The 27,390-nt window shown below is 51.7% G+C and overlaps 5 protein-coding genes across 5 annotated transcripts; 3 read left to right on the forward strand and 2 right to left on the reverse strand.

Annotated features, from left to right (window-relative positions):
- Positions 1–2,969: 2,969 nt before the first annotated feature.
- On the reverse strand, positions 2,970–7,513 carry CTHT_0049840 (calcium-transporting ATPase 2-like protein; the record flags this gene model as incomplete). Its single annotated transcript, XM_006695271.1, has 4 exons — positions 2,970–2,982; positions 3,634–4,607; positions 4,663–7,326; positions 7,496–7,513. 4 exons carry the CDS (start codon positions 7,511–7,513, stop codon positions 2,970–2,972), a joined length of 3,669 nt encoding a protein of 1,222 aa, XP_006695334.1.
- A 4,159-nt stretch (positions 7,514–11,672) lies between these two features.
- On the forward strand, positions 11,673–14,339 carry CTHT_0049850 (aldehyde-lyase-like protein; the record flags this gene model as incomplete). Its single annotated transcript, XM_006695272.1, has 7 exons — positions 11,673–11,745; positions 11,801–12,038; positions 12,143–12,295; positions 12,357–12,666; positions 12,719–13,507; positions 13,563–14,244; positions 14,302–14,339. 7 exons carry the CDS (start codon positions 11,673–11,675, stop codon positions 14,337–14,339), a joined length of 2,283 nt encoding a protein of 760 aa, XP_006695335.1.
- A 3,935-nt stretch (positions 14,340–18,274) lies between these two features.
- CTHT_0049860 (uncharacterized protein) lies at positions 18,275–20,045 on the forward strand (the record flags this gene model as incomplete). The annotated part of the gene is made up of 4 exons (XM_006695273.1): positions 18,275–18,465; positions 18,607–18,866; positions 19,123–19,219; positions 19,496–20,045. The coding sequence occupies 4 exons, from the start codon at positions 18,275–18,277 to the stop codon at positions 20,043–20,045; spliced, it is 1,098 nt and encodes a 365-aa protein (XP_006695336.1).
- Positions 20,046–20,978: 933 nt separating this feature from the next.
- Positions 20,979–23,808, reverse strand: CTHT_0049870 (uncharacterized protein; the record flags this gene model as incomplete). Its single annotated transcript, XM_006695274.1, has 4 exons — positions 20,979–21,805; positions 22,270–22,633; positions 22,903–23,191; positions 23,699–23,808. The coding sequence occupies 4 exons, from the start codon at positions 23,806–23,808 to the stop codon at positions 20,979–20,981; spliced, it is 1,590 nt and encodes a 529-aa protein (XP_006695337.1).
- A 666-nt stretch (positions 23,809–24,474) lies between these two features.
- On the forward strand, positions 24,475–25,558 carry CTHT_0049880 (uncharacterized protein; the record flags this gene model as incomplete). The annotated part of the gene is made up of 2 exons (XM_006695275.1): positions 24,475–24,715; positions 24,771–25,558. 2 exons carry the CDS (start codon positions 24,475–24,477, stop codon positions 25,556–25,558), a joined length of 1,029 nt encoding a protein of 342 aa, XP_006695338.1.
- Positions 25,559–27,390: the final 1,832 nt, after the last annotated feature.

Below are 27,390 nucleotides of genomic sequence, written 5' to 3' on the forward strand. Positions count from 1 at the left end.
ATTCCTCAGTCAAGAAATGTGTGGTGCAAATTCTAAGTTTGACATTGACATGTCGTGCCAGTGAACACCAGCTCGATAAAGATCCGGATTGTCCAACGGCGCATCCTCCCTAATCCCCTCCCACATCTCCTTAATCCTTCTTACAGCCTTCTCGTTCAATTAGAACCCCTTAACCCCTTCACAGTCGCCCTCAACTGTTCCTGGCTTCGCGCTCCCACAATCGTCGCACCCCCAAACTCAGCACACTGCTTCGAGTGGTACACAATCCAGCGATACATCAATTCCCACCGCGAAACCCCTTTTCTTTTTCAAAATTCGATTCCACTCGTCCAGCTCCCGCAAAACTCTCGGTTTGGGATACATCGACCGGTATTTTCGTCGCAAGCTGGTCGCCCTCAGCATATCTGCTCCCCGGAACGAACGAGTGATCGTGCCACTTTGACAGAAACCCGCCTGCGATGGGACTGTACCGTTTGCGATCATTGTGGTGTTGATGTCACATGGACACAGCAGTCCAACGAGAAGAAATATCCTTGACAGTCGACATATAACACCAGTGACACAAGAGCTGAAAAGGGCAAAGGCATATCTGATTGGTAGAGCCTGGAAAACATGAGGGGGTGGCAAGAACGAGTTAGATAGCCTTGCCATGCTGAGGAGAACCCCTGAAGATTGCAGGAGACCGCGAGGTACTCACAAAGGTAAAGGGATTTTATAGGGGGGGCTGCTTGGACACGATGAAGGATTTCTCTTAGGCTTTCCTCTCCCCAACACAAGGACACTGAGGACCAAGAAAGATTATTACACGCAGTGATTGACTTTGCTGTGCACCCCACATGGTCAGTAGCCATCATCTAATCCATTTGAACCATTATCGATCCCTGTCTGCACCAGACCAAGTCACCCGTTACAGTCGACTTATCAATGCTTTGACGACATCTTTTGTGATTCTCAGCGTGGGGATTGAGCAAGTCCATATACTCTTTGCCGTGATTTTCATTGTTTTTTTATCCCACCCAAGAGAAGGCATGTGTTGAGGCTCGGCTTGTCTCTGAGCATTTCGGAGACCTTTGCTGCTGACGTGGCTTTGAAACCAGATGAAAGATTGGATCACGCTGACAAATACTCCAAGCTGTCAGCTCAGGTAGAGTTCATAACACTGTTCCTTGGAATTGATCATTCCGTTTGGCAATATGTGGCTTGGTCTTGCTGCGCCGAACTATTCCTGATACCATACCTTGACCTTCTCCACGTCGAGCGGATTCTCTGGGAAGATTTTCGCGTCCTCAGGTTGTTGACCTAAGGAACTCCATCATCATCCTCAGAGTCTCAGTCCCCAGGATCTCTGTCATTCACTGATACACCGCCAAGTGGTCCGATTGCAGTTTCATATGCCTCCTCAACCCTTTTATATGAACAAGTACTTCTTTGCTCTATACAAGTCACTGACCAACCGAGTGAGCCAAGATATAAATCGTCATGCATTGTTCAACTCTTGAACAGGGACTACAGTGAAGAAAAAGTCCCGGCAGTCACCGGTTTTCATTCCGATAAAGTCATGAAAATGATCCCGGCAATGTATTGGTATGTAAAGCGACGCATTTATAATTTTATTGGAGGACAGTTACGTTTCGGGTTATCTGGAGTGCACGATCGAAAGTGATAGTACAAGCGCCAATACTCCTTTTTTTGAGTATCTTTCTCGAGCTTAGGCGGACATATAACCATTAGGGTGAGAAAAGTCATATCCAAGACATAGGTTCATATCTGGTACCTCGCAATTCGAAAAGCAACATGGAATATCGGAGACAGACGACCTGGCACATATGCAGTTTCTGAGTGTTGCTGGAATCTGAGAACTGGACCCTATGGTTTGATAAATGTCTGAGATGACAAACCGTGAGGGATCCCATGACGTTTCAAATTCAGAAATGTGTAATGCTAACCAACAATAACGAGAGAAATCACGCATTTGGTGGACTGAGAAGGGTTTGAGACAATATCTTAATCATAACTATTGCAATTGAACTAAAAGTTCATTGTCTTGACCGACAGCTGCCAACAGCTTTGTTTGCTTGCACTTAAACGGGCAGGCAATGGCACATTTGTCCTCCGATCAACCTCACCTCGGTCCTTTCACACAAGTTGCATATTGACATGTTTGCTTTGTCTTATGTGACTTGTTGCATCTCAGCGTAAAGGCTACGAGACGGAATGCAGCTGTTGGCACTTTGCCCTTCTGTACCTTCCTTTTCTGTCAATCGATTTCCTGCTCCCACTGTTTCTAAACCGTCAGCATAAAGGTTGGACATTGGATTCATAAACCAAAGGCCTAGGGCATGGAGTTATGAAGCAAAAGAACTTTCTCTAACCAACGGGCTCCGACTCGTGTATCTTCGTTGGTGGCACCCTCGCCTAGATTATGCATAAGCCCCAAGGGAAAAAAAGCCTACACTAGCAACTGTGTAACCTCGGTTCATTTCTCCACCACGTACCAACATGCTGTGGCTTGTTTCACCTCAACTTACTTCAAAGTTTCTCGGAAAAGCCCATGAATAATTTGTCATGTTGATGATTCCATCGTACCTGACCTAACCCCTTGATCTGAGATCCTTTAAGGCAGCTCATTAGCTGCGAATTAAGGGTTTCACCATAACTTGACCGATGCTCTGCATTTCCCTAAAGTACATAAAAGTTGAAGGGACGTCTCGGCCACACAACAAGCGTGCCTGGATGGCATGGCTTGGCCCTCGGCGGTGTCAGCGCCGGCGGGAATCCTGGCACCTCACCTCAACGCCAGGCATACGTCCCAAAGACCGGGACCCATATTTGACAACCAGCGGCCCCAATGGCCCACTCCAGTGGCATGGCCAAAGCTAATGCAGTGCATTTCCTTACTCTCTAATGTTTGTTAGGCTTCATATTCAAACTCTATACAGATCATCTGCTCGTTGCGCAACCCTACAATCTCACGCGACCGACCTAAGTTTAGTGTCATCAGCGAAGGCACGAGAAGGATGTCATGGCCGATCCCAGAGAGTTCGAGCTTCGTGCCAAGTGGCAATCCTCGGATTTTCACTCTCTTGGGATGACGGTGAATGTTTTCAACAACAATACGGTGTAAAATCACAGTTGAGATATTGTCCCAACACTGGGCCTCTCCCCTGTCAAACTGGTCGTCAAGGTTGTCCCGTTCCAGGTCACCTGACAACTCCTCTCCTCTCGTCTCCAACCGTACATGAAGCCTACCATCTAGACCTCTTTCCTGGATTATTTATAACACAGTTCGCTCATTTCTATACATTCCTCTATGCCTGTTTGTTGAGGCCCAGCATTGACTTCATGGGCACCACTGCATTCTCATCAAAACACCCAAGCATGTCCAAACACAATCTGCATTAGACTAAAGAGAACTTTATCATGTATTATCGTTTAAACGTCCATCCCTCCTTAAGTCAAAACTACAAGAAAGCGTTAACGTAAATAATGATCGACGAGTCAAACGTTCCTACAGGAAAACTGTTTCCCTCCAAATCCATGCTTACTTATATTTTTACCACCTCTTCTTTTCTCGACTTCCCACTCCAGGGCCGTCTCCATTCCCTAACTCGATCCCTCTGATCCCTCACATACCGTCTGAAACTCCTACGCCCACGCAAATGGTCCGAGATATGTGTTTCAGCTCTCTTGCCACGGATAAGTGACACAGTCAGCGACCGCTGCGGTCTCAGATACTCTTCTGGCAGGGACTGGAACGTCCCGCTTGAGCGGAGAACTGGTCGTGAGCCTGCGCCGGTACCGGTGTAGGCAACCGGGGCGATAGGTTCAGGCTTCTCGCGCTCATGGTCTGTCGACGTAGCAGTGGTAGCAGTAGCGCCAGCCTCGAGATCAGTAACCGCACGCTGCTTAAGCTTGAGGAGCTTCTTCTCCTGGCGCTTCTCCTGCCACTTCTTGATGAAAGCCGGCATGGGGGGCACAAGCTTGCGCGCCCATTCATCGGGGAACAGACGGATGAGTGCACCCCAGGGCAGGGAGATGGCTCCCAGGCCGACGGAAAGGCCCCATTCCTTACCATTAAGCCGGACAATCTGGAAGGCGCGGCCACCGACAAAGATGATGAGGATTTGGCCGCCGATCATGATCAGGTTGATGCAAATGAACCACATATTGCGGGTTATGCCCTCGAAGATGTTGGGATTGCTATCGAGACGGCGGTTGTTGAGTTCGTTGAAGATCTGGAGCCAGACAAAGGTATTGAATATGAGAGTGTTGAGACGGGTTGCTTCGTGCTTGATCGAGGTGTCGTAGCCGAGAAGCTTGGCACCGGCGAAGTTGAGGACAAGGGTGATGGCTAGCTGGCAGATGGCTTGGCCGATGATCATCTTGGCCATGCCAGTCGTGATGAGGGAATCGGACTTTTTGTCGGGCTTACGGTCGAGGATGGATTTTGAGGGAGGGTCGGTTGCGAGAGCGAGGGCTGCAAGCGTGTCCATGATCAGGTTGACCCAAAGGAGCTGGACGGCCTTGAGAACGGACTCTTCCCTAGCACTGGCGACAGATGAAACGAAGGTTAGGACGACAGCCGTGACGTTGACGGTGAGTTGAAACTGTCCAAGTTAGCACATCTCTCTATCAAGCCCAAAAATGAGGGCCATTTCTTACCTGAAGGAACTTCTTCACAGCATCGTTGACCGCACGACCCCAAGCAATACCCTTGACGATGGATGCAAAATTATCATCCATCAAGATAATCGCCGCAGCCTCCTTGGCGACCTCGGTACCCGCAATACCCATAGCGAAACCAATATCAGCCATCTTCAACGCAGGTGCATCGTTGGTACCGTCGCCAGTAACAGCAACAGTCTCGCCCAGATCCTTCAGCGTCCGAACCAAAATTCTCTTGTCCTCAGGGCTCGACCTGGCTAGCACCTCCAGCTTCGGTACAATGTCTCGCAGCTCTGACTCTGGCAAGCGGCGGAATTTAGGGCCCTCCATAGCAATACCATCCTTGGAAAGGATACCACACTCCTTGGCAATCGCGCGAGCAGTCAAAATGTTATCGCCAGTAACCATGCGTACCTTGACACCAGCACGCCTGCAATCCTGAATTGCCTCAATGACCTGGGGGCGCAGAGGATCCTTAATGCCGTAGATCGCGACCAGTGTCATGTCCTTGTGAATCTTGTCGAACGCTGCCGCATTGATCTCCTCGACACCCTCCAGCTCACGGGGAGGCCAGGAAGTGAAGTCGCGGTAGGAGGAGCCGATGGTGCGCAGGGTCTGGCCGGCGTAGGAGGTGATTGTCTGCTCGAGCTCGCTCCGGATTGAGGGGGTCATCTCGGCCGTGGCAAACTCATCACCACTGGAGTCTTCAACGACGCGAGAGCATTTGGAAAGAAGAATTTCCGAGGCACCTTTAACATAGGCGCGGTAAGTACCGTTCGGGAGCTTGACGACCGTCGCCATGTACTTGACGGCCGAGTCGAACGGAATAACCTGTACAACATTGGCATTGGCGCGCTCCTCTGCAACAGGACCAGCACCGAGGTGATCACGGCACAGGGTGAGCAGGGCGACCTCGGTCTTGGACCCAATAAACGTCTTCTCGCCATCATCACCATCGCCCTCAAAAGCAGTCGAGTTGACAGCATTAGACTGGATCAGGAACTTCTTGACCGGGGTGCTTAGCCGCTTCATGAATTCAGCGCTCGGGAGGTTGGGGATCGTGATCGGGACCGGAGCAGACTTCTCCTTGGTATCGTCGTCGAGAGGGGGGTCAGTACCGCCAAAGCTCATCATCCTGCCGAGTGTCATGGCCACAACGGTCATCTTGTTTTGCGTGAGCGTGCCCGTCTTGTCGGAACAGACGGTCGTAGCGTTACCCATGGTCTCGCAGGCGCGCAGAACGCGAACCAAATTGTTATCCTTCATCATCCTTGTTGTCGCGAAGGCCAGGGCAAGGGTGACAGCCAGAGGCAAACCCTCCGGGACGGCGACCACAACAACCGTGACAGCGGTAATAAACAGCTTCAAAAAGTCCTGGCCCTTCTCCGCCGGCGTACCCTTGTGACCGGGAAGCTCCGCGCAGAACTTGATAAGTAGAACGAAGAACAGAATCAGTGCGGCAGTACCACCGAACCTGGCGATCCAGTCAGCCAGCACGTTCAGTTTCTTTTGCAGCGGCGTGTCTTCCTGCTCAGTCTGCATCGACATCATGATGCGACCGTAACTCGAGTTGACGCCAACCGCAGTCACCAGGAACGTGCCAGTACCCTCATTAACCTGACTGCCCGAGATGATGAACGGATCCAGCTTCTCAATACTTTCCGGCGCCGGTTCACCCTTGGCAATCCTCTCCAGAACCTCGAAAACCTCATCAGCTGGAACTTTCTTCAGCAGGTCACTCTCGCCAGTAGCTGAAGACTCGTCGCACTTGACGCCATGACCGTCGATGAAGATACCGTCCGCGGGAACGATATCACCCTGGAACAGGTGCATCACATCGCCAACCATGACATCGTAGACCGAGATCTCGACCGATTTTCCGTCGCGAATAACCTTGACGTTACGCTCGCCGCGCGTCTTGTTCAGCTTGTTGAACGAGCGCTCCATCTGCCAGTCATTAAGCGTGCCTGCGATAACTACGATGAGAATGGCCGCTATGACGGCCACGCCCTCGACCCATTCCACCTTAGCGCCGCCATCTTCGTGCTTAACTCCAAAGGTCTGGTAGAGACCCAATGCCAAGGACACCACGGCTGCGATGGTTAATAGGATTAAGATTTTGTCGTTATACGTTATCCATGCCAGTTCCAATAAGCTTCTGCTCTTCTTCTCGGGTAATTTGTTGATGCCAAAGACCCGTTTCCTGTCGGCGTATTGGCTGCCAGCAGGGTATGTCGGCGCTGGGGATGCATGTTTACCAACGAGCCTATCCTTTGGCGGTGGTAAACTGTTGCCATACGCGCCATACTTAGGAACTTTGGGAGGAGCGACGTCCTCAAACGCAATTCTCCCCTCGAGATCGGTCTCGTCAACGCTGAGACCAGTGTGGCGATTTGTCCGTAGGCCTTTTTCTAGACCTCGCAGACCGCCGAGGGCATAAAAAGCATCAAGACTTTTAGGGTTGAGGAGCTTGGCCAATTGACCTGGACTAAAAGCAAATCTGTCGTCTTCGTTATAAAACATGTCCTCGTTGGTTTGGTCGGGCGTTAAGGCGTCATCTGGATTGAGCCTAAAGCTCGGCCCATGAGGGTGAGCGCTGGCATGTATCCTCTCAGACGCATTGTTGGACTGCGGTTGCGCTGTGGTCAGGGAGGTTAAAGCCTGTTAGCTGTTAGCTTATTGCTCCTGGGCAACAAAGTTACAATTTTTGAAGCAGGGAATTTGGAATTGAAGAGGAGGTTGGGGAATGTGTGGGGTGCGGAGTCGCGTCTGGGGAAGTTGCTATGGACGCAATAGTGGAACCTGACGTATGTGGCAATTTGGAACCTACCTCAGAGCCTGATGGCATCGGTACGTTCTCAATTGCTCAATCGAGCCGCAGAGTCAGGAACTCAACGTAAGGAAAGGGGTCTTCGGTGAGGACAGGTGTAGTGAGTGGTCCAATGGTCAAAACGACTTCGGTGAGACTCTTAAGTATGTTTACAACTTGTGGCAATGCATCGATGGTATATGACGATCAGTGGAGAGGATGCCTCAGAGAGTAGAAAAACGCCTACTCACGAGCAAGTGAAAGGATCAAATTGAAAAGAGTGGAACAAAGCCATCTCCTCGGTTCCAACCAGGTGGACAAAACTGGTATGTATGTAATAGTCCCCGGTCGTGCCCCAGCACGCTACTCTACTGGCCCCCAGCGCTTGGCTGCAATGCAACTAATGGGTTTATTTTGGGTCATAAGTAAAGGGTGAGCGTGGCGCTGCCTTCGTTGGCTCCCGCTCGCGGTTCGACAGTGAGGCAAGTCTTGATTTGGCGGCAAGTTGGCCAATGTAATCTTTGTGGGTATTGACAAGAAATATCCCATCGTCTTGTGATCTACACTTGTCGCCGACACATTGGCCTGTGCAGCGCTAGCTCCGAACCAATGCTTCTGTTTCAGCGGTGAACTTCAGCTTCCTCAGCACACATGGTTTCATTACTTAAAGCCCCGTCAAAATCATTCTGGAATTCCTCTCATGTCGGATGTTACTCTCTAACAACAGGTATGAGGGACCACGGAACTATCCCTGGTGTTTGGTGAGGAGGGTCGCATGAACCAAAAACGATCAGTTTCTTGCGGACGGAACGCTACTGAGAATCGCACAGGTCCTATCTCGCGGCAATTCTGACACTCGGTTTGCTCTCCCACAGACCAACATAAAGAGGTGCTTTGCCTCCATCATCCTGTCTCATTAAGGATGCAATTTTTTGCCCATGGGAAGTGTGTGACCTGGGCCACAAAAGGACATCTCCTAGTTGGTTGCCAACAGAACAAAGGAGTTGTGAACACGCCGGAGGTTGTGGCTGGGCGAAGAACGTTTCCCGATCAAAACTCCGGCTGGCATACAGATCTGGCTGTGGATCCCTTGCTTGGCAGTCAGTGCCTGCTGCACCACAGGTCCACAAGGCTGCTGTAAGGTACTTGTGTGACTTGAGTTTGAAACCCTAACAGCAGCGCAAGGTACCTGTACAACAACACGCAAAGTAGCACCCATTGGGGCAATGTTGTCCAGGTCTCTGGAGTTTTCTCTCCGTCCTGACGCAACCATGTCCGCTTCTCGCCGCGCTCTCTGACATGTGGTTCTACCTCACCGCCCCCTCAGCGACTGGATGGTCAATGGACAAACTACGGGTCTTTGCAGAGTTGCGTGCCCAAATTTGCATCTATGACATCGTGCCAGTCAACCTTAAAACCGCATGTTCGCCCGTTCCCGCCTTGTTTGCCCATCGTTGCGGCAGCAAAATTTTCCGTTGGAGGCTTACCGCTGGGTTGCATCAGTGCCCTCTGGTAGTGCGTACTTTTGGTCGATTCATCCGGTCCAATTGGACCTGTTTTTCAAGCATCTGATTCACCGCCCTCGCGCTGCCGTTGCGGCCTAATCGTCTTGATCTTTCAAGAGAACAAATCTGCCATTCCATCGCTGCTGCGGGCAGTGAGGAGGACACCTGACCGAGTCGTAGCATGTCAAGCCTCCTTCGCTAGCCGCGTTCTCATCCTCATACGGCTGAAATCCAGAGTTTCAGCCTCATGCCTACCTCTGCCCATTGCGATCACCTCTCATGAGCCCTCATGTCAGGAGTTAGTTACGCCTTGCAAACCGCCTCCGAGCTTAAAGTGTTCCAGGAACAGTTGTGTGCCTTTCATTAATGCAGGGTGTAAAATAAGGTTAATTTGTACCCGCAGCCCCTAGAGTCAACGTGACTGGCTTACGCCGGTAGGGGGAGCGGTGGGAAATACTGGAGATGGCAATGTTATATCTGGCTTGGGTAATCTTCGGGAGATTAAACCGGAGGCAGCCAGCGGGCTAGAGGAACGTGGGTGCAACCATCATTCCAATCCTCACCCTGAGACATGAGATCCCGTGTTATGTTAGTTACACTGAAATGTCAAAATTCCAGAATTCTCCAAGGCAGGCGGGGAGAGAAAGCAAAGAATCGTTGAAGAACACAAGAACAACCTCGCTAAGTTACACCAAGGCGCAGAGTCCGTCAAGTGCCGTCACTGCCCGACCAACGTCATCTCTAGGTAGGTAGGACGTGTAAGGTTCCCATTCGCCCATTCGTAACTCCAAGAGTCAAGGTAACGTTTCGGCTACTAAATGCAGTAAGGCTAACTCCCATTCCCCGACCATTTTACACGAAAGCTGCCCAGAACATCCAATTTCCTTCTGCAACATCCGGTCGGCATGGAAAGACGTTGAAGAAATGTGTCATTTGAGTCTCAAGTTCAACCGAGCCGTAGACCCAACTTCCTGATCGTCGTCATCTCATCTCATAGCCACAAACCGGTGAGATTAACATACAAAATAGCACTTCAAGCCATTCAGGACCTCGTGTTAAGACCAATAAAATATCAAAGCCTGACTGCCCAGCATTTTCGGCAAATGTTCACCTGAACGCATGTCCAGCTTCACCTCTCGTATGTGTGTTAAAGAACCAAGATACCTTAGCAAGAGGGCGTTCATCTCGCAGTCAAGTTCAAGTCCGCAACAACTAGCCAGTTTTTATCCTGATTGGCTTTGATTCTGATCCGTAGTTTGCACTTAATATGCAGCACCAAGTTCCATGGAAGCGCTCAGATGCAGCTAAGTGCGGGATTAATTATGTAGCATCCTCTTGCGGCACAGCCAAGGCATACTTTAGTCTTGGGCTCTCTCTCGGCATTCTTGACTGTTTCAAGCATTCAGCCCTACACCGTATATTTACTCCACATGCACAGGAAAGGGGCCTCATATTTGCTCGTTGGTGATAGATTCGATGTTGGTAGGAAGACGTACATGCGGGGCGCTGATAGCAAGCAGTATCAAAGAGGGAGGGGATAAAGTCACAAGCTGCAAGATACGTAGAATCAACAGGAACCATTACCATCAACAAGAACAAATGCGTCAAGATACAAGGCAGACATGGTTTGCAAGACCCTACTAACGAAGTGAGGCAATCTCCAAATTGAACGTAGAGAAGTCAGTCCCCGTATAATGGTTGGACCCAACAGAGAGTGCCAACAATAACCAGATACCAGACGGGGCAAGGCAGTTTGAATCCTCAGACTTTTTGTTCAAGGAGTCCGCATTAGGCTGAAGTCCAAAGATTGCAGGTCCAAGCTTTTCTCCTGCTTAGAAAGTTACGGAGAAGTGTAGGATGGCCGGATCAAACTTCTCCGGTTGCGAAGAGTGATCGAAGTAGCACGCTGGGTTCAAATAAATGACTTTAGGCGTAAATTCCGGACTCGGTATGCGACATGAAGATTAACACAAGAAGAAATCTGTCACAGTCGATGACTCATTTCTCCTATAATTCTGTTTATAATTCTGTTTACATCTGACACTAAGTACCCTCGAGATAACTAAGGCATTTCAGTCTCGATGATATATGAGAGATCAACGGAAGTATTAAAGAGTAAAGTCCCCTTCCCCCCCCCACACACCAAAAAAAAGCGTTGCCAACAAACCAACTCGCAATTGATGGGATTATTATAGGATAACAGTCATCCATTCACCTGCTGTTCGTCACTCTTCAGGATATATACAGTTCTAGATGTGTTGGAAGGGTGGTTGACCCTTACGATGAATGACGTCAGTGTTTGACTTCCCAAGTGCTAACACCCGGGATCTCCACGAACCTCAATCCATGCAATATGCGGCTCAGTTGCTGGAAATGTTCATAAAGATCTGGATACACTAGCACCATTTTCACCTCATCCAAAATATCTTAATAAACTTTAACATGCCTGGCCAGCAAGCTCCCATTCCGAATCCCCCGACTCTACCCTCGAACCTCCCAGACAGCATCAACTCCCTCCTTGTTCAGCCGAAACCTTGCCCTCTCCCTCCAGATGATCAGGAATCCCTTCATCATTTTCAACGGGCAGCATGGTACATTGCCGCTGGTCAGCTTCCCTCCTTTTCCTATTTTCTCGTTCTCATTTAACTCCTTACAACTTACTGACATCCCACTGTGCGTTGCAATATGAAGCAATGATCTTCCTCCGCGATAACACCCTCCTCGAAAGACCTCTTCGATTCGAAGATATCAAACCTCGTCTCCTAGGTAATTGCTTCACCCTCTTTTGGCTTTCCTGAATGTGCTTATTAATCTCCCGCAGGTCACTGGGGCACCTGTCCCGGCTTAATCCTCCTCCACGCCCATCTCTCCCTCCTCATCCGCAACCACGATCTTGACATGATCTATGTCATTGGCCCGGGTCATGGCGCACCCGCTGCTCTAGCATGTCTTTGGCTTGAAAGGTCGTTAGAGAATTTCTATCCAGGGGAGTATGGTGTTAACAGGGAGGGGCTTGGGAGACTAATTGCGAGATTCGCCGTGCCAGGAGGGTTTCCTAGGTATGTATCCCCTTCCTCTTCTAGTACAGCATGAGAGGGTGGAGAGAAATGTTACCTGATGTTACCCGGAATAGCGTTGGAAAGGTTGGCTGATGTTGGGACAGTCACATTAACGCGGAAACACCGGGCGCAATACACGAGGGCGGAGAGCTAGGCTACGCGTTAGCAGTGTCATTTGGGGCGGTGATGGATAAGCCGGATGTCATTGTTGCGTGTGTTGTTGGGGATGGGGAGGCTGAGACGGGGGCGACGGCGGCGTACGTCTCTTTCTTACGGCCCAACTCTTGCAAGAAAACTTTGTTGTTGACGTCAAACCAGGGCGTGGCATGCACACAAATTCATCGATCCCAGGGAGTCAGGTGCTGTTCTCCCGATTCTGCACGTGAATGGGTTCAAGATCAGCGAGAGGACGATTTTCGGGACGATGGATGACAAGGAGTTGGTAGCACTGTTCAGCGGGTACGGATGGCTGGTGTGCATCGTTGACGATCTGGAGCATATTGACGAGCAGCTGTACAGTGCACTGGAATGGGCGCTGGCAGAGATCCACACCATCCAGCAGGCTGCGAGGGAGGAGAAGCCAATTTTGAAGCCTAGATGGCCGATGATTGTGTTGAAGACGCCGAAGGTTCGTGCTCGGCACTCCCACAGTCCCGCCTTCAGCGGCTTACTCTGTTTAGGGTTGGACCGGCCCTAAAGAAATCGACGGGAAAATCCTTGAAGGTTCCTTTACTTCGCACCAAGTCCCCCTCCCCAAAGCCAACTCTGATAAAGCCCATCTTACCGCTCTTCAAGAATGGCTTTCAAGTTACCGCATTCACGAGCTTCTCGACCCTGAAGGCCATCCAGTCCCCATTGTGGCGCACATCCTCCCTCAGAATGAGACCAAAAGACTCGGACGGCTCAGACTCACACACGAGTCATACACCCCGCTTAACGAAGTCCCTTGGCACCCATTCTCCTTTCCCAAGGGAGCAGATGCCAGTTCCATGAAAGCCGTGGGTAATTACCTCGATGCAGTCTTCCAAGCCAACCCGCACACGATTCGCCTTTTCAGCCCAGATGAGCTCGAAAGCAATAAGCTCAGCTCAATCCTCACCCACACAGGACGCAATTTTCAATGGGACGAGCACTCTTTTGCCAAAGACGGTCGCGTGATTGAAGTCCTATCGGAACACCTCTGCCAGGGGTTTATGGAAGGCTACACACTAACAGGTAGGACAGGGATATTCCCCAGTTATGAGGCGTTCCTAGGAATTGTGAGCACGATGGTGGTGCAGTATGGGAAGTTTGTTAAGATTGCGAAACAAGGAGGAGGAGGGAGCAGAAGGACCAGGTGGAGAGGGGATTTGCATAGTCTAAATTATATCGAGACAAGTACGTGGACGAGGCAGGAACATAATGGGTTTTCGCATCAAAATCCGGGGTTTGTGGGGACTGTGTTGAGCATGAAGGCCGAATTTGCAAGAGTGAGTTCCTCTTTGGACAGCTTGGTTTGTATGTGAAACAAAGCTGACCATCTAGGTCTACTTCCCCCCTGACGCCAACACCTTCCTCTACACATTACATCACTGCCTGGAGTCGAACAACCTCGTCAACCTCCTCATCGGCAGCAAACATCCTGCTCCAACCTACCTCTCCCCAGAGGAAGCATCTCTCCATTGCTCCCGAGGTGCAGGTATCTTCTACTTCGCCTCCTCCCCCGGTGACGTGGTCCCCAATATCGTCCTAGTCGGAATCGGCACAGAACTCACCTTCGAAGTTATCGCTGCAGCCTCCCTCCTCCATACCCTTGTTCCCCACCTCCGGATCCGCGTGGTCAACGTTGTTGACCTCATGCGACTGAGCGCGGAGGGCTCCCATTCCCATTCCCTGACGCTAGGGGAATTTGAAGAGCTATTCACGGCAGACAAGCCAGTGCTTTTTAACTACCACGGCTATGTAAGCGACCTGCAAGCTCTACTCTTTGGACGAAGGGAGGGTGTGGGCAGGATGTGGGTGAGAGGGTATAGAGAAGAAGGGAGCACCACGACTCCGTTTGAGATGATGGTTGTGAATGGGGTCAGTCGGTTTGATGTGGTCAAGTGGGCGATCAAGAGGGGGGTTGAGGGGGGTGTTTTAGGGGAGGGGGAGGGGGGTAGGGTGTTAAACCAGATTGAGAGAAAGGAGCAGAGCGTGAGGGGGTTTATTAGGGAGCATGGGAAAGGTGAGTTTAGAGAAAGAGGAAGATAAGGGTCATTCCAGCGAGGCTAACAAGTGGCAGACCCGGATGATATGTACGACATGCCTAAGTTTGAGTAAGAACTCGCGCACAATTGTTCAAGGTGATGATCTCTCACGTCGCTGCTGGGCTATCTGTGCTTGGGTTCGTTGCCAGAGGTCTCTGGGACAAGATCATTGTCTCTCCAGAGCAAACAGTGCAGCTTACAAAAACGTTTTAAGACAGGTATTGTGAGTGTGAGAGAGACTAGACTCCTTGAGGACATCAAGTCCAGCCATCTCATGCGCAAAGCGACCTCTTTGAGTGTGGTCTTGATGATAGGTCATGTCTCGGGCTTCACATCCCATCGGTTTCTCTCGGGTTCAAGCGGTGCTCAAAGACAGAAGCTATCACCTACATTCCCCTCAACTGACAAGAGGAAAACACAGCACAGACACTGACCTGCATCTGCTCCGCAGCTGCCTAAACACGCTGGGTAGGTGGCTGCTGGCGGTTTCGCCTTCCTCAAACCTGCGCTTGTGGTATTGGTGGCTTCATCATTCTGCCCGTCATGGCTTGGGCGCCTTCCCGATCGAGGGTCCTGCGTCCGCAAGCTGCGCAAGATTTTTTTTGTCTTCTTTTTTGCTGCCTGGATGTGACGGAGAGGAGAGGAACTTGCCGTGAGAGGCTTCCCCGATACCATTTGAGAGCTCATCGATGAGAAAGCTGGAGATCAGGGTTTTACCCTCGACTTGCTCTCCATTGGGACGTTCCAAAATGCTGCTTACAACCGGACCGTTTTTGCGAAATTCATTTCGGCGTCCGCATTGTTTCGTTGGGCGTCCACATTGTTTCGTTGCCAACAAAGATGCTCAACGTCTGGTTTTAACCTCAATCACCGACTTGCCCTTTCGTTACAACTTCTGGGTCCCGACTCTCGCAAGTCGCTCCACCCGCAGTGATGCAACGCCGCAACACAGACCTCGATTTCATCCATAACACCACGCAAAAAAAAAAAAAAATCTCCTATTGAGCTTCACAATTCCAACTTCCGATTTGCTTCACCGCCAGCAGTTTTTTTTATCTACTCAGCTCCGTCGCGAGTAGCAAAAAATGCCTCGACGCTCCGTCGCTGCAGTAAACAGTCGCAACGCTCATCGTCACCGCCGTTTTCTGCCCCACAAGAGTAGCAGGCGGCATCTCAGCCAGGGCCTGCGACTCCGATGGAGAGGCAGGGGTTTTGCAATACGGGAACAAGAACGAGAAACTAGAGAACGTTGTGATCGTCATCGATCTGAACCCTGCGGCCAAGACCCGTGGCCTCATGGTTGTGGTCGGGGAGGTCGGCGACAAAAACCCTGCCCTTCCAGCTTCGTTTGCCTGCCGGGAGAAGGTCGTCCGGGGTCAGACGGGGGCTGCTGATGCAGTGATGCCCCGGCGACGTGCCTGCCTGTGGCGTCCATCTGACAGTGCAACCTCTCACAACCAGAGAGGACGTGCACACGCAGCAACAGAAACCAGTTCCTCTGGCCGCAGCCCTCCATGCGTTCATTGCAGCAGCTGGAATGCACGTCTTAGGTGCTATGCGCATAACAGCCTCTGGGCCTAATGCTAGGTGTAGGTGTTCACAGAGGGAGCTATTGCCATTCGCCTTGCTGCCTCTCGCCATTCGCCCGGTGCGCCACAGCCCTTTTTATCGCCTGATCATGCGTGTCTTGCTTGTTGATGCTGGGATCGGGAACGGATGTGTGTGAGATCTCGCGGGCGGCGATGCAAGTTGCAAGCGGAACTGCGGCTCGGTTATCTTGCTCTTGCTTTAACGGGCTTAAACAGCCCTGTGCCGGCTAAACGTTCGTCCGTTCAAAGGATCTGTGCCCATCTGCAATACATCTTATCACTGGCTGGGAAGTCTACCCGTACCGTCCTGTGCGGTTCTTGACAGATGAAGGCCGGAAAGCAAAAGAACCTTGTTATGAGATACTGTTGAGCGCAAGGACAAGTCAGGACGGGAGGGTGAGTGGGAAGACATGGACGAAGCTTGGTAGACTTGTTGAGCAGTTGACGGCCAGAGGTCGGACTAAGCCGAGCCCCAGCCAAAAGTTTTCATCGACAAAGAGCGTCCGCCAAGGCCCATGGCGCCAGATATTCTGCACAGCAGAAATGTGTTACAAGAATCCGCAACAAGACAAACAAATTGGAAGAGAAGGAAGGTAAATTGAGAAAAAAATGAACGAGGGGCTAAACGTTAGGACGCTGCTGCGGGGTCTTGGTGCGCGTGTTTCCAAACGCTAGCGTCATGATCACCAAATTGGTGTTGTGGAAATGCGCCCCTCCCCAAGGTCGATAGCGGGCGCGTTACCCGCTTCGCGCGGGCAGCCAGTGCCCCCAACCCTACCCAAGACTCTTGCGGGAGTCTCCCGCGGTGGCCCGGAATGGGCGGATCGACCGGTCCGGTGGTGGGGGGAGCACTAAAAGCGATGTCGAGCATTTGTGTGGGCCCGCGGAATCACACTTAGGACCAGGTCATCGACGGTAAACATCATGGCTTGGCGGTCCAAAAAGTCCTGGATGGCGATGTTGTTATAGCCAGCTGCTAATGGAGATTCATCGGGGAGCTCTTGATCCTCAGCGCTCTTCCCGTCTTCCCTCCAGAGTTCTAACGACGCTGCTTGACTGCCGAAAAGTCGATAGTATAAAACGACAGCAGCGTAGCCTCCCTGGTCCCAAATATTACCTGCAGAAGAGGGGAGTTGTGGGCAATGCCATGCCGCACCGGGTCCAGCTGGACGTCTTCCCCGTCCAATTGGCAACTGCGCTCGCCGGCGCTGACAGGGCAGACGCAGACAAGGGTGCATGCAGGGACCCCAGAAGCCCCCTAGCACTGTGAGCACTGGGGAGCCATTGGATCTCCCGGGTATCCTGGCGTTCTGGTATGCAGACCAGGGCTGCACGGCGTTTGTAGCGCCTGCAGCCAGCCCATCCCGGAAGGGGATTTGGGGCATCCCCAGCGCTGTCACACGACGGGCCGAAACTCTTGAGCTGCACAGCAGGAAGAGCTGCTGGGAGGTGCGCAAACGCACCCGCCAGGAATGATCTTGCAGTCTGCTGTTGATGTGCACAGAGGAGAAGCTTCGCCGAAAGCCAGTTAAGTCTCGACCCGTATGAGTAGCAGCTGAGGCAGAGTCTTCATGTTACTTGCCGCGACTCTCTATGGTGGTTGTCACGTTGGTTCCTTTTTAAAACCTCGAGACGGCCCACTTACGCTGCCGTGGCAGCATAGCGCTAGAGGGCCGCTAGCGAACAGCTCCCGCGAGCGACGAAAAGCAGAACCCGGGCCCCAAATTTGATGACCAACGTCCTTAACTCTCAAATACATATCAACCCTAGATCTTCTCAACATTGCTCTCGCGTTATAACCCAATCTTTGTCAACTACCGACCATAATCTCGCCAGCCAACCATTTCTTTCGGAGATATTTCCGCGCTCTCCCATCGCACAGTGATCACCGTTGCCATCGTCAAAATTTCCCTTTCGGCACCATTTTGCGACAGGACTGCCAGACATCAGCCCCTACGTTCGCTCTCGCCTTCTCGTCGTCCGTTTCGCCCTTAGTACGGAGCGTTGGCTTACCACGACAAGCAAGTTTTCGTCCAGACAAACCGATTGCCTTCTTCCCGATCAAGACCCGTTTCCGCACAGTTCTGGGGGCCAAAAGAAGCGACAAAGACCCAACCGCTAACGGCCCAAGTCTCATCACCTGTACCTACTTAGTCGGCTTTTCTCGTTAGGCAAAGCTTTTGTCTCGATTTCCGCACTTTGTCCTGTCTCGAGCCACGTTCCGGCGATCGCATCCGATCCGTCGGGCCGGGCTGACCTCCAAATCGAAACGCTGACTTACGCTCCCTTGCCCAACACGTTTCCTCCGGATATGCCGCCTGCTACCCTCGACGAGGAAGCTATTTTTCCACAAGTACGAGGCCAATAGTCTGCCGCTCTGCTAGAGACGCTCATTTCTCAACATATGCGAGCTGAAACAATGAAGAGCACACCGAACAACGAGGAGTCCAAGCTGATGATGGACATCATCCGCAAAAAGACCAGCATTGTCTTTCCCGCCGGTAACCCGGACTTCCGGGAGGTGAGGAACCGGTGTGCGAAGGCGTGCCGCGAGTTCAACAACACGCCAGAAGACGCGGATCCGGAGGTGCGAACCCGCAAGTGGCTTGAGTGAGTATCCCTTCCTAGATTCAACCCCGGTGAGCTTCGGGCCGGGCCGTTAGTATCGGAGCATGGTTTGGCCCCACCGGCGATGGCCACTCGGTGTTGAAGCCGAGTAGCATGGACCAACGCTAAACGGTAGTCCCGCAGCATTGTTCGGCCGGACCGCGATCGCAGCAAAGATCGCACAGCTGCTGTCACCCACGACCAAACCTTCGCCAACCCTAACCTCCAAGCTAAGACTCCCTTCGTCAAGCCACCATTTTGGGCAGACTATGGTGTCCGGCTCAAGGTTGGCGGGTCGACCTTCATTAACCGCGACTGCAAGATTCACGACACACCAGTGGCCGATGTGGTGATTGGCGAGGGTTGTAACATCGGGCCCAACTGCACCATTGTCAGTGTTACTCGTGAGTTGTCCTTCCCTATTTCCTTTTTTTCCCCTCATCTTTCGGGCCCAGTCACAATGCTCCGGAAGCGATGCAGTCATTGTCACGCCACCGTCCCCTCTCGGGTGCGCTTCCCGTGCGAACCAAAGGCGCGACCATCTGCGGGTAATTGCACTAGTTGCGTCGTGCACGCCAACTGCATCTTACACTTTGCATGTCAGACAACCCATGGAAGAACACACAGCAGCTAATCACATTGCCCCCTCCCCCACACCAGATCCAAAGCGGCTTGATGAGCGTCTCAAGCGCGATAGCATCGGCGCGCCTATTACCATTGGGAATAATGTCTTTATTGGGGCGAATGTGACGATTCTGTAAGTTCAACATTTCTTACTGTGGTGGTACCATCATCGCTCTCCTGTCAAGGACGCCGTATTGCCGGTTGGTCCCCTTTATCCTAGATCTCCTGCGGCACGGTAGAGCGATCACATCCATGCGCAACGCCGCATCCGTCTCCCCTAGTTCCCCGATTGGCTGCCGCCTGGTTACACAACAGTCGGCAATGTCGTACACCTGGTCACACCCCCCCCCTTGCAATTCCCCACCGGCAATGTATTGCGGGCCAGAACGGTCACTGACATTCATACCAGAGACGGCGTCACAATAGGTGACGGCGCTGTTATCGGCGCAGGCTCCGTCGTCAAGAGGGATATCCCGCCCATGTGTGTCGCCTTTGGCAACCCCGCCGAGCCGCAGTGGTTCCTGGATAACGAGAAGCCCATTCTGTCTAGCCTTCGTGGTGTCCGGTGCCTTAAAGAGGCGATGCAACTGGATAACCAGTTGAATGAGAACGTAAGGGAGGAGGCAAGGGTGATGGCTAGGGAATTGATTGCGGGCTCCTCGTCCTCGGACTTCAATGATGGAGTTTTGAGTGAGCCACAGCGTGGGCGCGGCCTTGCTGGACACAGGCAGGGAGAGTCTGGATTGAAGGCATGCGTGGCTGCTAGGCTGGACCTGGGCCGCCAGCGGAGTGCTGGGAATGTCAAGTGTGAGTGGATTGTGTTTTTCTTATTGGGGATGTTTACCAACCTGGTGTTGACGGTGCTTGTGGCGGGCATATTGTATCGGTATTGTGAGGGGTTGGGGTATGGTGGGCGGTTGAACACGCCTGGGGCCGGGGGGTATAGGAGAGAGGTTTAAGGAGGATGGTGCCAGGAAGTGACACTCTCGATGTATTTGGGGGTTGAGGTCGAGATCGAAGCGAGGATGCGCTGCTGGTACAGGGTGAGCGAGAGTCGCTCTTTCTAAGATCGGTCTGTCAACATCTGTTTGGGGTGACGGTGCGGTTGGATGAGAGGGGGGAATCTTGGTTCGAGTTGTTGTGGTCTTTGGATACCCAGGTGGTGCTTCTCATCGTTTTTTTTCTCTGGATGTTTCTGGGTCTTAGATTTGGTATGGGTCATTTTTGGCGAGAAAAGGCAAGGAAGGGGTGAATTAATCGGGACGGGAAACTAGGTGTATAGAGGCGTTTTTGCTGCTTTGGCTGTCTCATCTTATTTTTTGGTTTTGGTTCTTGGTCTGTTGATCTCCCTTGGGAGTGTTAGGGATGCTCGAGGATATGTGTGTGTGCATATATGGATATCTTTGTGGATTGACTTGACTAATTGTAATATTATATGGATTTATTGGGGCAGGGTTGGCCTTTTGACTTTGTAGTGTGGATGCTTTGCAGTTTTGATGACTTGTTTACTTGACCCTTCGCTCCATCAGCAACTAGATCGGACCAAGATCGGGCTTTATTTTCAGTTTTGGAACAGTCGCTTAACGTTAATTTCCCCAAGACTTGGGCACAAGACTTCTCAAGCGCTGAGTAGGTAAGTTCATCTGCGCGCCTCTTGGGGATTGTGATCTACATAACCACCCGAGGAGTGTCAGAAAAGTGCATACTTGTTACCAACCCTTCCAGAGCATCGCTGTCCACCAGACTAAAAGGCCCCTGAGCTCTCCAGGGAAATAGAGACCGATGATCACACAGGTCCGCCCAGCAAGAATTCCTCTTTTCTGTGGAATACCTAACCAGGTGAGTACCTTCCTCCACCTCAGGGTTCATCTTCCGAGCTGACGTTAACCCCATCAACCTTTCCACCTCATCTCCATCACAGGCCACTTAATCCAAGCCCGATGTTCCTCATCCAAAATCTCCATCGCCCGCCCCATCAAATGGTCTGCCCACCCCTGTAACCACCAGTGACTGTCATAATGCTTCAGCAACACACAAAAATGAGCGAAAATAACTACCGCCTCCTGATGTTTTGTTGGCTCCCTTAACAAGGGAACAAGGGAATCGGACACCAGCCACAGCCAAACCATGGCATCCAGCACATCCTTGGTGTCGTGTCGGAAGTGTGGGGAGTCGTGCAAGGAGAGGGAGTGTTCATGAGTTATGATCAGGAGGGAGGGTTCTAGGAGGTCAAGGGCCGTGAGGTAGGTTTTGAGCAAGTCCGTTTCTGATGCAGGAATCGTGGCTGATATCTTCTCTCGGAGGGAGGTGAGGGGTAGCAGGCGGGAAGAGATGCCTTCAGCGGCACTCCCAGGCGCGAGAGATGATGCAACTGAGCTGGTAATCGATCCTGGGCCTGAGGCTATGTTCGACTCCAACCCTGGATTCGAAGCTGAACCCGAAGCCGACCCCTCCCCACAACTGCCAGACTCCAGTCCAGACCCGGACGCTGCTCCAGCGCCCAGCTTTTCCTTAACAGCCTTCAGCTTCGCACAATGCGCTTCCCATCTACGCGCTCCATAGTACAAAAAGGGTGCTGCAACGGTCTCATGCCGCCTCTCCCAGCCGAGCACGTCCATGATGGATTTTGCGCCGCTTAGCAAGAAGGCCCAGTCGGGGATGCCAGAGTCGCCTATGAAGAACGTGCCTGATGGCGTGGGGGAGCGGGGGGTTGCTAGGGCTGAGGAAAGGACGATGACTGAGGTTAGCAAAGACGAAAAATTCAGCTGGCATTACATGGGAGATCAGGGGGATCGGATGGAAATGACCGGCATGGGAGCTCCTGGGAGGGGGATGGAAGGGCTGAGAGGATGAGTGAGCTGGGAGCCTGTGACGACACAGAGCCTAGAGACCTGAGGCAAGATACATTTGAGCCTTGTGAGTAAGTTAGGGGAAAATGGGGTGAAAGGCTTCAAGCTAGAGGCCAAGGGCAAGCGAAGGGACTCTCTTCACAAGATTGAAGAGCCCACATCCGCATATGGCTATTGCCTGCATCTTATAAAAGAATCGGCATGTCTCTCATAAAACGAGCAAATGTTGGCAGACAGATAAGGATTCGGGTATTGGGCCAGGCTGACCAAACAGATACCAGGCTGCGAGGACAAAGAAAGCGACGAGATCGATCGCATAGAAACACTGACTTACCGAAGAAGACAGTCAACATACTAAACAAGAACAAACATGCTGTCTCATCCTTATCCAAACCCTCGGCCCTCTCCATCACCTTCATAGCCGACCGACTCGCCCTCTGATGAAGCAATATCGCCTGGGCTGTATACCAGTCCCTTTTGTCCGGCCTATGATATGCCAAGTGCAGCGCGCTAACAGCTAGCACCGCGCGCATAATATAGTCGCAAGTGAACCCCAATTGCACCATGTCATCTCTCCAGAAAGTCCAGAGGCTCGAGTCTGCGGTCAGGGTGGTGTAGGTACGGGTGGTGAAGTTGTGGAGGAGTTCAAGCTCGAGGGTTGGAAGGGGATCATCTTCCGTCGGATGGAGGATAGAGGTCTGCGTAGGTTGGGATGAGGGAGAGGATGAGGGTGAGGGCCGGGAGCGGGACAGTCGCGGACGGGTCCGAGTGGCGGACGAGGCTTTTCGGCATGATGATGTTGACGATGACAGAGGCGAACCGTCAAGGAACGGACAGCGCACACCGTGTGTGATGCAGTTCACGCAAGAGGGGCGGTGTTCGTCGCACTAACGTAACGTGAGCCTAACTGTCTCTCACTCGCACATCCGCGGTAAGGCTTGCGGCACCCGGCTTGCTTGAAACTCACCTTAATCTTCCGCGCCTTGCATACCGCACAACCTGTGCGGCTCTTCTTATGTGAGCGACGGCCAAAGGTTGTATACCCCTGGGGTCGGGGTAGGGATGCGGGGGTTGCAGACGTGGGCGGGGTTGGCGCGGGCGTGGTAGATGTGGACGATTCGGTGCTGGCGGGAGTTTCCTCCACTACCACATGGCTTGATGCGGGGATCGGATCGAGCATGGCGCGGTGGGATGCCGATGCGATGCGGGTCGGTTGGCCAGAGGGTTGTGGACCGTGGGTGGGATGCTCCGAAAGTCTATGGATAAGGGTTCAGCTTCAGGGTTCCAATTGCTGGATGAGATCATGCAAACAGCTATGGGTTGTTCAGTAAGAGTAGCTGTCGGCTAGGGGATCTTGCATTGCACTCAGGCTGCATCAGCCGTACGAAAGATGTCACGATATCAGAGTAAGAGTCATCATCGATACGTCACGGCAGCCTGGGTTTTGGACAATGCAGTTTCCTGGAGGCAGCCTGTAGACAAGACAAAAATGCACAAACTTACTGAAACAGAAACTCAGTGACAGGCGGGACGCATACCCAGCCGTCAACGCTTTCTCAATGTCACGATTCGTGGAGAGAGATAATGCTGCAGTGTGCTTAGCGTTACGCAATCTTGCCCTCCCTCAAGGTTCGACAGTAGCTCGGACACGGAACAATCATGTGCGCGATATCCGAGGAGCCAATTGCGTGAGATATGAGCGCCGAACAACAGATTGGCGACGGGAAGTTCTTTGATGCAGGGCTCTCTGCCCAATCTTGGACTCTAGCATGTCCATGGCCAGTTCCTCGCCTCGTGGAGCGTTCGATGAGCCGTTGTGGGGTTGATATCGGGTCTTGGCGACGTCACAGAATCCGACATGGATGACGCTCATGGTGTGAGTTTAGTCGCGTTCTTGTGATGTTGAGATTGATCTCAGGGGCTGACCAATGATGTAACGCAATTTGTCTTTCATAGCGCCACACCGCCGTGAATCTATTCGCATTCGCTTTCCACAGGCTTGGGACTTCCGCTTCAACCCCGGATGTGGGCTGTGCTTCTTTACCTTCGCCAGCACTATCGTCCTGTCGCTGCAGAAGTTTCATCATGTTTTGCTCGATCTCGAATTGGAGTTGCGAGGGATTGAACCCTCTTTGACGCAGTAGACAGCACAGGAGGAATGATGTATCCTTTCGCATTTGCTCGTTTCCTCCTGAACATTAAGTCTATCACCATGACCACTCCCACCGTGGTCTGGCATTCTTCACTTTTGCCCCACCGGCATCCTTTTGGCTGAGTTGTTGCTCGCGCTCACTTCAATCATCCGACCCAAGCTTCTGGAATCTTTCGGCCGGCCAGATTCCCATCCCGAATAGCGAGGATCTGTCATACGCCATCTTCCTTGCCAAGTCAGCTCCACATTGGCCCACTACGCCGGCTTCTCCGGAGCTCTTGTTACAAATTGTCGACGACTGCTCGTTGTTGCTGCTGCTGCTGTGAGCAACATCGGTTCTTTAGTTTGACTTGACTGTCAGTTGCTGACGCTGTGAAGTCATCCACCATGGAGTCGGTCCCCTCCCTGCCACCAGGGTGGTACCCCTCCTACGACACTTGCCCGGAGGTGTCGCCGTGGTGTCCTGTTGAGGCGACAACTCTGGGATATGCACCGATCAAATCGCTACATATCTTCTTGGCTGCTGCTTATGGTGTCCTAGGTGCTGTCACGCTTGGTCTGGGCATATTGTACCAGACATGGGAGTTTTCGCTTGCTGTTGCTGTGGGATGTTTTCTCGAGTTGATTGGTGTGTTCTCCCTTCTCGCTCCTCGTACATAAACATCAGTGCTGACAGGTCAAAGGCTACGTCGGCCGCGCTCGCATGGGCATCAACCCATGGGATTACGACGCCTTTCGCATGCAGATTGTCGCTATCATCCTCGGCCCGACTCTCGTTTGCATCGGCCTGTACCTCACCCTCCGCCACATTGTCATCCACCTCAACCGCGACCTCTCTCGCGTCCGGCCTCGCATCTACCCCACCTTCTTCATCCCGGCCGACATCTCCTGTTTAGTTATCCAGGGCGTGGGAGGTGGTATTGCTGCTGCTGCTGAGACCCGGTCTCTCCTGAAGCACGGTAATAACCTCATCATGGCGGGTATCTCACTCCAGGTCGCGGTCCTCGCCTTCTTTGGCATCGCTGCCTTCGACTACCTCTGGCGCGCTCGCCGTTTCTTTACCTCGTTCCCGTCTATCCCCTCCTCCGATCCTGCAACGAACGAAAAACACCGCGCCGGCGCCCTCCTCTGGACAAATCGCAAGTTCCGCGTCTGGCTCATCGTCCTATCCATCGCCTACGCGGCGCTCATGGTGCGGTGTATCTACCGCATTGCAGAGATGGCGGGCGGTTGGGGCAACGAAATCATGCAAGACGAGCCGTCATTTATTGTGCTCGAGTCATTTATGGTGCTTGTAGCGTGTATCTTGTTGACGATGTTCCCGCCGGGGTATTTCTTCCCCCAGATGGGGAGAAGATGGAGGAGGGGCGGGGGTAGAGAAAGTACTGGGAGCGAGCGGGAAGGGGAGAGTGCGATGGGGAGTGGGAGTGCGACGGAGGTGGAGGTTGAGGGGATGGGGGAGAAGGTTTAGGCCTTTGGGGTTCGCATCGCGTCTTTGGTTTCAGTTTTGGTTGGCTGTATTCACTTGAGCTCTGGTTTAGGGAGTTGGATGTGAGAGTTTTGCATAGACTTTGATTTCCGATATAGAGGATAGATATTGCTTTGGGCATTTGCCTTCACTCTTGAAACGCATGATTTGTCATATAAGACCTTGTGTTTAAACTCCAAATCATTGGATCGCTTGTGCTACAATAGGACCCTCAACCTTGCGCGGTCACCTTCTTGTGCTCATTGTCCAATAGTTCGTGGGGCATTTTGCCATAGAAAGAAGGATTGGTATCTTGATTCTGATAGGCTTGTACGCTGTCTGTCTGCCCATAAAATGTCAAGGATTCGAAGGGAAAGAAAGATGGCCCCGGTGGGTCTATTGAGAGTATGCCGAAACATATTTTGTTAGTATGGACGAATTAGAAGACTCCAAGTCTACCAAGTTGTATATTTGCACTGATTTTTTCGCCTGGGAGGATGCGATCAATTCACTTCTAAGGGAGCCTGTGCTGAGAGAGTTCAAGATCCACATTATCCAAGCCACATACCAAGGTCTTCTATGTGAAATGGTTGAGGACAATCATAGCTGGAGATAACAACCGACCGGATTCATCAAAGATATTGAAATCCCCGATGGAAGTTTCTGTATATCGATAAGACCACTCGGATAACAGAGCAAGAGCTCAAGTATGGCGGATGTGCCTTTTCATTGACAGTTGAGACCGATCTAGATAAGGACCACTCCAACTACTTCAGGTACTTCACCTTGCTTCTGCGCTCTGCCGTCAATAAGATCACGTGCTCATTCGACTGGAACCAGACTACTACGGCAGGCTGCATTTGCGAAACAGGCAAACGCGATGAGGATAGACTGGCAGGATGACAAGTTCAGTATCAAGGTCAGGTTAGGCACAATGACGATCGAGGGGAACAAGCACCACTTCGTTTGGTGTAGTGTCAACTTTCGCGACGGAGAGCGTTACTATATGAATTTGCAGCGGGTGATAGCCGAGATGATGAAGGTGAAAACGAAAAATGAGCATGAGATGAGTGCAAAGAAATTTATGCTGCATCAATTGAATGATCTAGAATATAATGACAAAGATCTGAGGTACAAGGGTTAAGGAGGAATTCAAAAACTTAAACATGCCGCCTTATATTCAGGTTATGATATTGAGGGTGTGATTGGGTTGCTGGGTTTTTATGAGAGGATTATGTTGAATGAATTTCCCCCAGCCTTCCCGGTAGCTAGGAAGCTCAAGATCACAATGCCTAAGACATTCTATCCGTGAGGCAGATTGCAGAGTCGTTGACTAAAGAGAGAATAAATTTCCATGGAGCAATATCATGATGACGCCCCATTATGTATATAGGCCCCTCCGTCAGTCCGCCACGCCGCAGGTTGGAAGAATCAACACGGTGCCGTGGAACTTGGTGCCGTGGAACTTGATTGCTAGGAAGCTGCGAGAGCACCTCCTTAACATTTGAGATAACCTATCAGTGGGCTCTAACCAATCATTGCTCTGAATTGCAGACCTAGGTACAAATCGGTACAACGACCTTAACATTTATGATTAAGAAATGATTTTTTTCCTACAAATTTCTTAAAATAGGATTTAAAAAAGTTCATAACTCTTTCAAGTAATGTGACTCTATTGATGCTCGCTATTCTTACTTGTATGTTGAAGGTATATGTTAGATATACTAGCTTGGAAAGTCGTCGTTAAGTTAAAGGCGCTGTTGATCGCGTCTACTGAAAGGGTTTTCACGGTTAAGCAGATACATGGCCCCTCGACCAATGACATCGCTGAAAAC

Source organism: Thermochaetoides thermophila (genome assembly GCF_000221225.1).
Source record: "Thermochaetoides thermophila DSM 1495 unplaced genomic scaffold scf7180000011819, whole genome shotgun sequence".
NCBI lineage: Eukaryota > Fungi > Ascomycota > Sordariomycetes > Sordariales > Chaetomiaceae > Thermochaetoides > Thermochaetoides thermophila.